General features: G+C 36.6%; 2 protein-coding genes across 6 annotated transcripts in view; one reads left to right on the top strand and one right to left on the bottom strand.

The window, feature by feature from the left end:
- The window catches only part of LOC117002281 (centromere protein P), a 114,647-nt gene that overhangs the window by 74,630 nt on the left and 24,863 nt on the right, over window positions 1-15,154 (bottom strand). The gene's annotated exons all lie outside the window — the stretch shown is intronic.
- OMD (osteomodulin) lies at window positions 4,866-6,798 on the top strand. The gene is made up of 2 exons (XM_033071194.1): window positions 4,866-5,799; window positions 6,336-6,798. Exons 1-2 carry the CDS (start codon window positions 4,866-4,868, stop codon window positions 6,653-6,655), a joined length of 1,254 nt encoding a protein of 417 aa, XP_032927085.1. The 3' UTR covers window positions 6,656-6,798.

Here is a 15,154-nt window from a genome sequence, read left to right on the forward strand (position 1 = left end):
TCATATAGAGCATTATAAATTTTGGAGGGAAAAAGAAAAAAGAACTCACCAAGAAAAATCCACCAAACACAAAGAAACCCAAGAGTCTTTAATAGTAAGCCAGTGAATATAAGAAAAAGGCCAAGTACTTTAAAATAATTTATACTTCTTATTATCAGGGCCAGTCCCATTCACCTCAAGGCCATTGCTGATATTTTCTACTTTATCCCAAGAATATTTTGACTAAAATTTGGAATTTTAAAATGTATTCAGTAGAACATATTCAACTTGCTAAAAAAATCCCTAAATTCATAAAATAATAGAACAGCCTTTCCTGTGTCTTCAGCTTAGAAATAAAATTGAAAACGCTGACAAGTCTCATAAGTTGAATGAAGTTAATGGAGATGGTGAAATTCCAAAGACTTTAATTGATGAAAAGGATCCCTCCGAGTTTACCTAGAGAAATCAGCTTGAAGCCAAGACAGACTTCTAGCTTGACATACATCTCCTAATTTGTATCACAGCTGCATAAATAAAATGTCCAAAAAAAAAATCACAAATCAACATTAAAAATAATTCCTTCCAAAGAATTCTTAAAACTGAACAAAACATAGTGAAAATTCAATAAATTTTCACAGCCTTTGAGACAAGAAGTCTTACATGTTTGATGCTAAATTTAATCCCCTCATTATCTGCCTTGTAAGGAAATTCCTGCCACACCACAAATGAAAACGAAGATCAAACCACACAATTTGACCAAGATCACAAAGTATAGACTTGTTTGTCTCCAAAACAGCTCTTGCAATAAAACAGGAACTGAGTCTTAATATATTCCATGGCTAGAGCTGCATCAGCCTCTGCAGCTCAATATGCTTCAAATCAAGAGCTTTACCACAATTTTTCAAAGGATAGACTCTTCTGTCCTGCCACCATGGATTTTTAAATTCACCATGAGATTTTAGATTTCCTAAATGCTTAAGAGACTTTGGGACAAAATCAGCAGTAGAAAACAATAGAAAAATATCAGGTATGAAATTGGAACTTTAATATTTATTTTGGATAAAACAGTTTCATGTATGTTTTACTTACAACTGTTACTAGAACAAAGCCTCCAAAAATATGTGCCATGCTCTTTGTCTTGTGCTTAAAAAATAGCCATACTTTGTGGCAGCCAGTAACATTTCACTAACGGGTCATAACAAACTTGGTGGAGCTTTTTTCCATCTCTCACTATGTATGTATTTATTAATAATTTAAAAAAAAATTACTGGTTTTGATTTAGTGGTACAATGTAATTGTTCAACTATTTGTAGTACCATTAATCAAGAACTATGGAGTTTTAATTTCTCTCTTGCAACCTCTCCCTTGTATTCTGCATTCTACATGACTGCTTTAATTTATTTCCAGTATTACCAACTTCTATAATATCAGTTTGGTCATGACTTCTGGTGCTTTTCTTCATACCCTAAATGTTAGAATTATGTATTATTTATCTTCTCAAACATAGTCTTGTCCTCAATATTAGAGAAGAAACTTGAAAAGCTTGAGCAAATCACTTCATGAAGCTCAAAGACAAAAAAAGTAAACTTACTACTGCATTTTTAAAAAAGTTATGATACTTCTAAGGTACTTTTTAAGAAAAATTTTTGAGACCCAGCTTCCTTGTGAATAGATTTTGAAATAAAGTAATTATTTTACCAAGCCAAAAGCATAATTAAATGCTTTGGATAAATAATACACTTAACCCACTTCACAAAAAAAAAATTGTCCATTTTCTCAAGTTTTACATCAGAGGTATCATATAGCAGCAAAGGCAGATAACTGTACCTTCTTTAATTCCTCTTAAAATCTAAGGTAAGTATTTTTCTTGAGTAAAATGGTTTATGTTTCATGTCATACCCTTTTTGCCAGATTTATGCTCTTTCTATAGGACTTAGCAAAAATGATTTTGAAAGTTACTGTGAATGCTGAACTTCAACACCACCACACCAACAGCACAGTATAGAACAAATCCTTTGCAGGAAGAAGACAGGACAAAGACTTTGTGGGGGGAAAAATAAGGAAGATGTTTATAAGAATTTATTTATAGCACGTTTCCCCTTGATTTTGGTAATGTTAATTTTTTTACTGTTTCTTAACTTCATCCTTGGAGTACAAACCCTTTGCAGAACTGAATCACTGCAGCTGAACCCACATTATGAACTAATAACCTCTGTAAATCATTTTTGAAGCCTTATTTTTTTTTAAATGGGAGTTGGTGATGGAAAGAATCCTACCAATTGTATTGAAGCGATTTGAACAAAAGGAGAAATTGCTTCACAGCCTTATGACACAGCATCCACAGCAAGTGATGATGTGGCACAAAGCAGTTTTTTTAATTTTACTGGCAAATCAGAAGAGGGGCCAAGGCTGTTATTTTGTGTTGCCTTCCCACAAGGTTCCTTACCACAAAATATGGCTTAGACAGACCTTTTGTTCCTCCAGCTGGGGTAGGCTATGTCTCAGATGATTTCACCAGCACAAGAACTTGCTGCCCCCTCTACAACTTGAACTTCTCAGACCTCCAAAGAGTAAGTTTTCTTGGTAAGCAGGAATAAAATGAACTGATTGTGTTATTTTTCAGTGAAGAGTGAGTCATGCATGTTATATAATATATAGCTTTCAGCAAATAAACTGCTTACAAATACGGTTACTGAACTCTGACTTCATTACAGATGGTAGAGAATCAAGCTTTAAAGATTTTCTATTGTTTTTCAGCTTTTTATTTATGTGTTTTTTCATATTGTGTGCATCTGACCCCTTATCAAGTTTCAGCTGACATGAGTGGTGTTTTAAAACTAGTTAAATTCTTAGAGATATTTCATGAAGAGGTGTCAGTGTCTCTGCTCTGAGACACAACCTGCAAACCTGGCAGGACATTAATATTCTACCGGTAAGATACTCAGCTACAGCCAAAGTACCAAAATGTCTCCCCAAAACCAGCCCCTCTCTCTTCATAAAACCTGTGGGAAACTTTGATATATAATACTTCTTATTTATCATTTCATCTGACATGATGGGAATTCTCTTCACATTGTCCACATGGCAACCATAAAGGCCTTATGCCAAAGCAAGAAGACTTTCCTGAGTTGTCCCTCCTGATTTCTAAGGACAATTGTGGTGCTGAGAACAAAAATTATTAATTGAAAATTTTGTGACATGGAGTAGAAGTGCTGAGAGAATAGAACTAGAAGGTGAAGCTCAAGCTCTGGACTGCAAGTGAAGAGCAAGGAATCAAAAGGAAACAAAGAGTATGAAAATAGGCAAGGGGGACAGACTGGAATCTGTTGCACAAAACCAGAAGGCAGTCACGGGAGTCAGAAAGAGATTTTAGATAGACCCCAACAGGACTGATTAGAAGATATTCTGATATACACTGCCTGAAATGTGAAACCCAGTGAATTCCTCCTGAAGCACAGAATTGCTTCTCAACCCAGCACAGTGCATTTATGCAGCACTGCAGTGCAAAGCTGCTCTGCTAATTAACTGATTAATTAGCCCACAATCCCACAGTGCTGCAGGGACATGGACTCCCTGGCTTTGCTAAGGACCTACCTGGAGTGGAGTTCCTGACTCCAGTCAAACCTGGTTTTAATGTTTTCATCAGTTATGAAACCTGACAACATTCACATGTGAAGTCAGCTATGCAGGCTAGGCAATGCCACACGGTGACACCCAGCCCCTGGCAAACACAGCTCTGTGCCACACAGCACCATTGCAAGGATGCATCAAATTCCAAGAGTTTGTTACTACTTTTCTCCTTAGAATTCTCTCTTTCCTGTTCAAGTTCATAGAATATATCACTCATTAGGTAATTGCCACTAGGAATCATCAGAAATGACCACTTGTCTCATCTCCTTTGTTACAGATAGTTTTCAGCAAACAAATATTCACAAAGAGTCCTGTGGGTATGAAAGATATATGAAAAAAAAAAGATAACTGCTTTTCTCTCTCTGCTTCTGGATTCTTGTACTATACTGAGCAAAGTCTCTTAAATTTTTCCATTACTTCTGTGGTTTGAGCTGCAATGTAACATTTCAACTCATTGCTGCTTAAATTGAACATGATTCACTTGACATGATTCACAGCTCTCATTCTGACAAATAACAAGGTTCCTTTGACTGCATAAAGTACTCTAAAATGTCAGACTGGCTTTGAGCATCAGAAATTTGACCTGCAAAATGATTTGCCTTTTACAGCATCAGGATTTCACCTCAGAAGGGTACTTGGAAGATAAATTAGTTCACATCTATAAAGAACATATGGTTACAGAAGCAAAAGAAGACTACAAAGATTTACCACTGAAGATTTTATACCATGTGCAGTGCACAATGATTAAATTGTACTGGTTTTAAATAAATGATGGGAACAGAAACATCACATTATATCATCATTAACACATACTAAGTCAGTTATGTTTTGTGGAAAATAGAAAAACAACACAAAATGCCACAGAACATACAATTTGCAAAGCCACATAAATTTCTATTTTACATAACACACAGTATTTTCAAGTAATCTATTTTAAAGCTCTCTTTATAGAAAAAATCCTGTTATGGTACCCTTCAGTACCAAGCACAGCAGAGGTGGAAAGCTGTTCCTTGTCTGAAGTCAGACCAGAAAGTTCTGTTTACTTCAAGGACATTAAATTTGTTTATGTTTTTTACATGGAAGGTACAGATCAAAACTTGGGTTTCCTAGTAATGTCACAGATGGTGTTGCTAAAAAAAGGCATTATTCTACTTCCTTCATTATATACGGCTGCTTCTTAAAACTTTTGTGCTATTTACTTTATAACTATCTAAATGTTTCTTCTCATCAACAGGTCACAACATATAAATTTCAATATGGGGATTCTGAGCCACCTACCAATCCTCCACCTCCTCTGGGCTGCTTTGGTCTTTTGTCAGTATGAAGATTATGATTTTGAGGATGAATATGGTGGGGAGCCAGATCATCAACCTCCATATTATTTCAACCCAAACGTCCAAGCTGAAGTTCCTCCTTTTCCTTTTCCAGTTCAGTGTGCCAAAGAATGCTTTTGTCCACCAGCTTTTCCCTTATCCATGTACTGTGATCACCGGAAACTCAAGACAATACCAAACATCCCCAGTCATGTCCAACAACTTTATCTGCAAAACAACAACATTGAAGCTGTGCCTGCAGGACCATTCACCAATGTTACCTTTGTGAGGGAAATTAACCTCAGCTACAACAATATTAAATTCCATATGATTGACCACGGTGTTTTTGCCAAACTTTCAAACTTATTGCAACTTCATTTACAACATAATGAATTAGAAGAATTTCCATTCCCTCTGCCCAGCTCTCTGGAGAGGCTCCTCCTTGGTTTCAATAAAATTTCCCGCTTACCTGGAAATGCATTGGAAGGACTGCCCAACATGACCGTGCTTGACCTGTGCAATAACTTACTTGATGACTCAGTATTCAAAGAAAAACCCTTTTCAAACATGAAAAATTTAATGCAGCTCAACTTATGCAACAACAAATTACAGACAATGCCTCCTGACCTGCCACCATCACTTCGACATCTTTCTCTTGAAAATAACTCCATTTCTCATATTCCAGAAAACTATTTCAACAGACTTCCCCATATCATTGCTCTAAGAATGTCCCACAATAACCTGCAGAACATTCCACACAACACCTTTAATCTACCCAACCTTCTAGAACTTAATCTTGGACATAACAAGTTGAAGCAAGTGTTCTATATTCCAAGAAGTTTGCAGCATTTGTACATTGAAGACAATGAAATTGAAAGTAGGTTGATGGTTAAACTTCATAAAAAGCAATAAACTTAGTGGATTTTGGCATTGGTTGTGGGAGGAGTGTGGGGAGAACATCATCCTATATTCTTTGGGATGCAATATAAACACAGCCTCAGTCATTTGAGACCAATTTGAAATTAGAGAGAATTTAATTTTTGAAGCTTTCCTCTAATTCACCGTTCTTTGTAAAAGTTAATATGAGTTCTTCATGTAACAGCTAAAAATCTTTTTGAAAACTGCTTCTGATTTGGTAACTGATAAAAACATACAGAGAAAAGGAACTATGAAAACATTTCATTCACATAAAACTGTAATTACAAATTCCTTACCTCACAACCTTATATTCTGCAAACCCCCAAACTGGTACTATTGTCATTTACAAAACTGATTTAAAACAGAGACAGGTTATATTACTGTGCACCACAAAAACATTTTCCATTTTAAATTTCAAAACATAAGTTTCACTTTTGCAATAGTCTAAACTGTAACCACTTTCTGGATTTGAATAAATATTTTTCCCTCTTCCAGACATCAATGTCACTGTGATGTGCCCAAGTCTGGACCCACTGAACATCAAGCAGTTAACCTACATACGGGTGGACCAGAACAAGCTCACGAGCCCCATCAGCACCTACGCCTTCTTCTGCTTCCCCCTCATCAGAACCATTTATTATGGAGAGCAAAATGTCACAGTCAGCAGGCCAAGTGAGCTCAGAACACCAGTGTTCCGGCGCTTCCTAACACCAGAGGAATTCCAGGAAGCAGAAGACAATCAAGAAACGCTCAACCAAGAAACTGAAGAAGATAATGAAGCAGAAGACAGCTATTTTCACCCTTACTATCACTGAAGTAGTCACTGTTAATAAGTATATATGGAAACTTTTCTTTAGTCTGGGTTATTCATATGTATCCTAGCACAACTGGGTAGTTTGGGATATTCAAGATGCATCTGTAAAGTGGAGACAGGAGTTTAAAGTGGGTAAATGTCCTATTATTGGGGTAGTGAAAAATAATATGAGGAACAAAGATAAACAAGGATAAAGGTCTGACACATAACCTCGGTTGGTAATTGGCTGAGCAGCCAAAGTGAAAAAAAATTCACCTGAAAAGCTTCTCTGTTCTAAAATGACCCAATTGCAAAATTACTAAAACACAAATCAGTGTCATAATTCAATAGGAACAAGTGATTAAGGGCAGAAATCCACCCAGCTCTACACCCTACTGCTGACAGCAGAAGCAAAGAGACACACTAGAGAAAAGGACAAGAGACTGATACTTCCACAAGGTTCCTCCACATCTCCCAGAAATACAGATCTTCCAATTTCTAATTGGATGAGGACATCACAAATATGGAGCTTCAAACCTTCCCCATATTATGCTTCAAATGTCCTGACAAGTTGTATTATAATATTCACTTCTTTGGCTGTCCTTTAACTATCACAATCTTTCACAGGAGATTTCAGCTTATTACTAACACAGGCAATAAACAAACTTTCACCAAGCTGCTGGGCTCTAGGGAAAAGCATGAGCATTAACACAACCAAACCATTAGTTTTTATATTTTCCCTATGCTTCAGCCCATGTTATTTTAGAAGACATAGAAATATAATGTAATCTTTGCATTTACAATTATTCATCAAGTAGAACAGGAACAAAGAATAGCACTGCACTATTAATCTAGACTATCCCTCTGCACAGCTAATACCAATTAGCTGTATCCTGCTTCAAAGTAGAACCAACATTGCTTTAAACAACCTGAAGAAAACTTTGAGCTATGCAATTTTTTGTTGTATCTTATACCAAGAAACAGACCCAGGTGACTGCAAGGGAAGATAACACTATAGAGCACTTTATTGACTTTTTAAAATAACTTCTTTATTTTTCAGCACTTTTTCTCTGATAGAGTTTTACTAGCTGTGAGGGAAAAAATAAATCCCTGTTTTTAACAGCAAAATGAAATGTTTGCATGTGATAGATCCATACATCATACTGCCAACTTTGCATAATTTTATGTAGTCTTTTTAGTTGTCCTGCACTTTAAGTACAGTATAATCAGATTTCTATTAGAATTTGAGAAGTTAGGCAGGTTTCATTTTTTCTCTTAGAATTTCAGTTATTTTTGTAGGCCCATTTTCATATTTACATTTTCTGATGTATCAACTGAAATATTAAGAAAACAAAAATACTTAATGACTTCTTTTTAAGAGAAAGACTTATTGTAAATCTATGAATACAAATGTTAAGAATATATTTAGTCTTTAAGGACAATTAGTTTTAAAAATTTGTGGCTACAAAATTTATTACATTGTTATTGATTTGTGGATCTTCAGCCAACTAACTCAAGAAATCTGCTTCGCTCTCATTCTTCTTTTTCTTATCTGCATTCTGAACAGATCCAGTATTCACAGCAAACTATTTTATGGTCACCCCACAGTGCTACAGAATTTTTCTGCTTTTTAAAAAAATATTATTAACATTTATCACCCTCACACACCTCTGGGTTTCTGAATAAGGAACACATATATGTATTCATTCCTTCATTTAAATATTCAATGTCATTGATGTACAGTATATACAAGAATTTAGATATATCTATAATTTCATTGCTTTATTAATATATACATCTAGTATATTAACCTTCAGGAGCCTTTCAGCTATTTCAGATTTTAAGTGAATGGTGCACAAAATGCAAACCTAAAATAAGACGCTTTTTTGAAAGGCTTGCTCAGCTTTAAAAATGAAAGAACACTATCCTGCCATACTATGAATATTACATCTTTTACCACAAACTTTCTGCTTTTTAAAGACATTTATGATACAAAGCTTAGCTTTAGTTTTAAAATAGAAGTCAAAATATTGATTTTATATGCACTTCACAAAGTCAAACTATAAATTTTTGAGAACTTCAGAGCTATCTTATTACACTTGATTTATTCAGGTGGAACATGAAATTTGTATTACAAGGAGAACTATTACAACTGATTTTTTTTTCCAATTAATATTATCACATCATCAGTAGCACATAGGATACTTATTCCAGAAAGGCTTTTACAGTGGACAGGAAGCAAAGACTTGGTAGTCTTAGAGAAATGAGAATTTATAATAAAGTACTGGATTAATGGATATCTAGCTGAGTGCAATTTGTTCTGGTAACATAGGGGGTTGCCTTCAGTAAAAGTCATTATGTTTTTGCCTTTTGAATATGTTGGAGTTCTCTGAGGAAATCATGAAGGATGTGGAAAAGGAAGATTCTGGTCCAAACAGCCTACAAAAACTCCTAAAGGTTTTTAAGGAAATTAAATTGCCACATATTAAAAGGTAACATCATGAACAAAAATCAAATAAAATCTGAGAAACAGTGTAAGAATAATTGGTCAGTTCTTACTGTGGAGGGGATCCCACTGGTGGGAACTTTGCAAAGGGCCTGTGCTGGAATTTATTCCATTTAAAATATTAGCAAGAGATAGAAAAACCAGGCTGAGAAGTGAGATGCCAACAATGTGCTGCTAAAGAATGGCTGCAAAAGTCCTCAAGGACGCTCAAACAGCCAGTGGAGCTCATCACAGTTAAATGAGAAGTGATGTCCATGGAAATGATGATCTTCGTTCCACATTAAAACTAATGAAGGATGACCTCACCAGCATCACTCAGAGCAAGGCTCAGGAGTGCTTCAGTAGCAATAGGTGTTCAGTGAAAACACTGGCTCAGCGCCCAGGAGTCATAAAAAGGAAACTCAAATGTAGAGAGTAACTAGAGACAAATGCAAAACAAGAGACATCAAGGCACTGCCATAAATCTATGGCTCACCCAGACATAACTGCAGTATTGATTTCCAAAGCCTCAGGTAGCTGGTGCAATTTCACAGGGCATGATTGGAAAAGGATTAGAGAAAGGTCACCAAAGGTAAGGATTGGCTTCTGTATCAACAACATGGAATGCAGCAGGGCTCAGCAAAGAAATGGCTGAGGGGGTACAGAAGATACCCACAACATGATTGCATTGACAGCAAGGCTCTAGGAACTGACTGCTCCAGAACAAGGGAAGGAGCCATCAAATGAAGCTCACATGTCCCCTGAGGACACAGCAGTTTTAGACACTGCTCAGAAAAGAGTGGAACAATAATTGTTGTTCCTTGGAAGAGAGCCATTAAAGGTTGCTAAATGAAACACAGTAGGTACAGAAGTGCTGCAGATGGCTGGAGAATGGAAGCACATTTGAAGACAGATTAGAGACAAGGATTATACATTACTGTTCTATTCTCTGTTTTCCCACAGCATCTGTTTATGGGCATTGCTGGACACAAGATGTTGTGCACTAACCTTTATTATTAATTCCACACAGAGTTCTATGTTCTTACTATCCTGACCCATGGTAAGGTGCTGGTGCTGCTCCTCACTGCTATTGCCTTGACAGTGTAAAACTTATTTGCTTCATGTTTGCTCTGGTACTTATTTTCAGATTATACTTATTTTCAGTTTATGAACTGTAGGTTCCTAAACTAAGAATTAAACATGCTATTGATTTCATCAGTAATAGCAAAACCTAACAATCAAATAGCTTAATGAGTTTGTTTGCAGCACAATCAGAAAACACAGAAACAAAGCTTGATCTGGGTTTTATCTCTGCATCTCCAGATCTGGATTTTAACTCTGCATCTCCATGAGCAATTCAGGTAAAGTGCCAGCCACAAGTTGTTATTATAAAAATTGAAAGAAAGAGAAATAACAGTAGTTTAATCCAACTGTATTTCTTCTTTTAGCCCAAAAAAGTGGCAATATATTTTGCTTTTTCCTGATAAATACTTTTTACACTTCGCTTCAGTACTCTGATGATAAAAATATGTGGATGAGGACAGAAGCTCCTTTATAGAAAACAGATGTTTTACAGTTCACGTTTTCTGATTTATTCACATTCCACTTTTGCAATACAAATCCATTTCCTTCTTTGTTGCCCAACCTGATCATTGTAGCTATAAGCATAGGCATTTCCTACCTGAGGAGGAGGAAAGGGGAATATACTATATTTTTAACCCCAAAAATTCACATTGAAGAGATGTCACAATCATTTTCCAGTACTGCTGCAAGAGTATGAACTACTCAGCTACAAGCCAGTTTGTGTATACACTAATAAATCTTATGGAATTCCACAAATACAAAAATTTTTAATGTTTTTGACTATTTTGCCCAAAATTCATATTTCTAACAACCCAATTAATTTAAAAGGAAAATAAATAGAAACAACCTTGTAATTAATTGCATTAATTAATCACCTACAGAGAAAAAAAATATCAACCTTTTCCTACTCTAAAAGTACAACACAAGGAAAACAGATAAATGTGAAGAAGAGCCATGAACACAGAGTAAAGCAGATGCTATGAACAACACAAGGAACAGATGCCTGGAACATTGAAGTAAAATATGGATTAGGCCAATGATTCTTGGAGCCCTGACTCAAGTGTCCCTGTGGACATAGTAACAGCTCTCAACAAATGATGGTATTGTCATAAGGAAGTAATGCCAATTTTGGAAGGAATTCTAAGAAATTATAATAAATTGCAGTAGGTTGGCTTTTGTTTCAGGATATAACTGATGTCACACAGCAAAGTTCAAGAGAACATGTGTTTGACAGAGGGGTCTGGGTAAATAGACAGCACTGTTACTCTGGCTATCATTTGCATTTGTTAACCATAGTCTGATTTCTGTTTAATATTGTGCATGATTTTTGCAATATGCTTAATTCATTTATAACACAGTAACTGATAAAAGGAGTTTTTCTTTTCCAGAAATGCAAGAAATAAAGGTAATGTCTTCAGCCTTAAAAAATTCTGATTATAAATCAGAAACATATGGAAGGATGTTCATACAATCACTAGGTCATTTTTCAGCTGTCTCCATTTTGCAGCTGGTGGCCCTAACAGTGACCTAAATTAATTTAATTCACTGAGCCCTGGAAATAGTTGCAAATTCTCATAAAAATCTGGAGGTGTTTATGCATAACTATTTCTTTAGTGATTCTTAACCTTGAAGAATGTTCTAAGTTTTCTCTCTAGGACATGATGACATTTATTTTACATTTAATACTACCTCTGAACCCTCCTTCATCCCTCAAGGATGCTGAGTTGGACTTGACTTTGCTTTACCAAATGACTCTTCCATAGCACCATCTTCAGTTCTCAAACCAGTGAAGGACCAGGAGATTGCTCCCTCCTCCCTCTGCCATACTTTTAGTTCCCAGAGTAAATGCAACTCCATCATCATTACAGGCATTAAACTGCCTTAAAACTATTTTTAGACCCTCTGTCAGGACCTCAACAAAAAGCAGAAGGGAATGAAGCAGACTGAGAAGTTTCATACCACACATTTATGCAGCAGCAAAGTGATAACAGTAGTTTTAGAAAGTAGAATTAATCCCACACAAGCCTTAAGCAGAAAAGGCCTGTATTTTAAAAAATAAAACTTGTGTAGAGAACCATTCCAAAAAGTTATTTCTTTTAGGTTGTAAAAGGAGAAAATAAAAGTAGAATCGTGAAGCTCAGTTCTAAAATCACTTAATGCTTTTGCCTCCTTTAACAGTAAATCTCTCACTGCTTGCAGATTATTAGGTACATGTTATCAGGCTGGTGTAATAAATGTCTTTTCCTCTAGAAAACCTTTTCTATTATAATGACTCCAATCCAGAGCAGCTGGTCAACATTGTGAGGTGTTTCAATCACATCCACACAAGAGTTAAGCCAAGGAACCTCAAATATGTTACCTTCCACATGAAGCAGAAATAGCATACACAAAATAAAATCCAGCATTGTGCCCAGGTCTATAAATGCCCAGGAATCTTTAAAAGCTTTCCTAATTTGTCCTCATCTCATTCTGTCCCACACAGATGTCTGGCCATGAGAAGACACTGACTTTGAGCATTCTGTATAAGTGATTCCCAGCACCCACCATCAGCACAGGTCAGCTGAGCAATAATCCACAGTACTTTTTTCCAAGAACACTTACAAGCAGTAAAACTCAGAAATGACAAAAGTTTCCAATATCATCCTCTAGAGACTATGATACAAGATAAGAGTCAAGGTCTTTGAGCAGCTGCAAAATACACTTTTCTCTGTCTAAATATAGACCAAACCTGAGTGATTAAAAAGAATCTCAGCTTTGGTTTATTTCATAAGGAATATCTTGAGATCAACTTCATGAGACTCTCTCTAGCACTGCCTCAGAGCCTCACTAACCCCTGCACCCCAGAGGTAAACCCCTATATGTTTTCCTTCCCATTTTCCTTTTTCCAGTATTCTGCCACCTGTTGCACAACCACAAGTCTTTATATAGGCAGTGCCAGCCCCTACCCGCTACGGGCACCTTGGAGAAGTCATTTCTATCCTGTCTTGCACAGAGGAAAGCCTACCCCCCTGTACTGGCACAAACTAAATACTAGATTCTGGCCCAGATGCTGAAGATTTAGTCAGCAACATGTGTAGTTTGGATAGCTACCCTCATTTCTGTCTTGCTCTCCTATGTTTTTTCTGCCTGTGCCATCCACACCTATCCAAGCTTCTCACTTTTTCTCCCCTAAAAGCTCTTTATTCTTCATTGTCCAACATGACAGAAGACACCCCTTTTAGGGTTTTACACCTACTTTTACATCCCCTAAGGGCATGCAACCCTTTTCACCCAAAGCTAAGTTTTTCTGACAGCAGAATCCAGAGACCAAAACCCAATCCCAATGTTCAAATTTAAGTCACGCTTCCATGTCAACAAAATTAGGAAAAATAACCTTTTAAAAGCCTAACAGTCCAGCTGAAAGTATTTTGTGGGGAAATTAGTCAGTGCAAATGAGATATCATGGGGAAATCAAAAACCACATCATGAACACATCATCAAAGCCCCACTGAAATGGAGCTCAATGGGTTAACAATACAGCAGGATTAGGTTTCCAGAAAAGAAACCACCTGCCAAGCACATTGATCCTTGTAACCAGAGTCCAAGCAACAGACACTTATACATCCAATTTCCAAGCACTAACAGTGCCTAGAAAGCACTCCTTGCCTGCCAGGGTATTTCCTGTGAGTTCCCCTACTGCCAGTGCATATGAGCCTTGTATTTCATCTCACATGATTTGGATGTTGTGGTTATTTCTAGTCACTCTGAGCAGGAATAAAGCAGTTGAAGGAAGCAGTACTCCCCTTCCTTGTTTGCAGCCACTTTGTACCATCCCCATCCTTGTGCTGATCCGAGCATGGTACACATTCAGTTAAAAACTGCTTTTATCTGATATTATTTGCTGGTATATTTTCTTCTTTCATGACAATGCAGACAACTATGGGACAAGGTTACCACTTAATTTAGCACTGTAAGCTACTCTTTGATGACAGCACACCAAATGAACTACTTAACATCTCCCTCTTTGAATGTATTTGTAAGGAAATATTCATGAGTTTCTGAGGGGGCCCCTATTGCAGTGATTACACACACAATTTTTTTGTGATAAGCACACAACCAAAATCTTGTGACCCTGATGAACACAGACTTTCATGTTTTATTCAGAAGCTGTTCCTGAAGTTGTCTAAAAATTCAGTCGCTTCTCCTCTTGCAGAAACAAACAAGTTTTTCCTTCCTACATTTTCAAAGCCTCATTTACCTAGTAGTTTTCCCTCATGTTTTAAGGTTGTCACATGTAAGGAAAAGAAAGCTATTCCTGAGACAGTCTATGTAGCTGTGAAATCTAGGATTTCAGTACTTACAAAATAAATTATCATAAGACTATAACAACTATATTTAATATTTTAAAGCTTGCTTTCAGCTTCAATACTTAGTAGTTTTTCCCCCTTAGAATAGTTATCCTTTGGTTACATTCAAGCACTGGAAACATCTGGATGCCCCAGAGACAGAGGAAATCCTAATGTGGATATTTGGCAGAGGGGTGGCAGCTGGAAAGGCTAAGTACAAAGCAGAGCTATGTCATTACTTCCCAGACATGCACAAAGGCAGGAGGGATGCTGAGATGGTCCTGACATTGCAGTTTAACCACTCCCAAACTGCTGGTGTCCTTATTGTTCCAGCAGAGCAGCATCCAATGGGATCCAGGGCCCAATTTCCATTATTACTGAGCCTCTTCCCTTCACATCTCCATTTTATCATCACAGCATTATCCTAGAGCAAGTTTCAAGTCCAAACCATCACATTATTAAATTTGCTTATGAACTAAGCTACAAACATTTTAATAAAATCCAAACTAGTTCAGAAACTGGTGTTGTCATAAACCCAAAAATATTTTAGGCAGCGATTGGCAGTAGTCACTCTGCAGATTTCCTACAGAAATTTGGCTGCTAAACAAGACAGCATTTAAAAGAAAAC

This window comes from Catharus ustulatus, chromosome 13, assembly GCF_009819885.2.
Source record: "Catharus ustulatus isolate bCatUst1 chromosome 13, bCatUst1.pri.v2, whole genome shotgun sequence".
Taxonomy (NCBI): Eukaryota; Metazoa; Chordata; class Aves; order Passeriformes; family Turdidae; genus Catharus; species Catharus ustulatus.

Coding starts and splice junctions, on each gene's coding strand:
- OMD (XM_033071194.1), top strand. CDS start 4,866: ATGGGGATTCTGAGCCACCTACCAATCCTCCACCTCCTCTGGGCTGCT. Junction 5,800..6,335: donor TGAAGACAATGAAATTGAAA/GTAGGTTGATGG, acceptor TCCCTCTTCCAG/ACATCAATGTCACTGTGATG.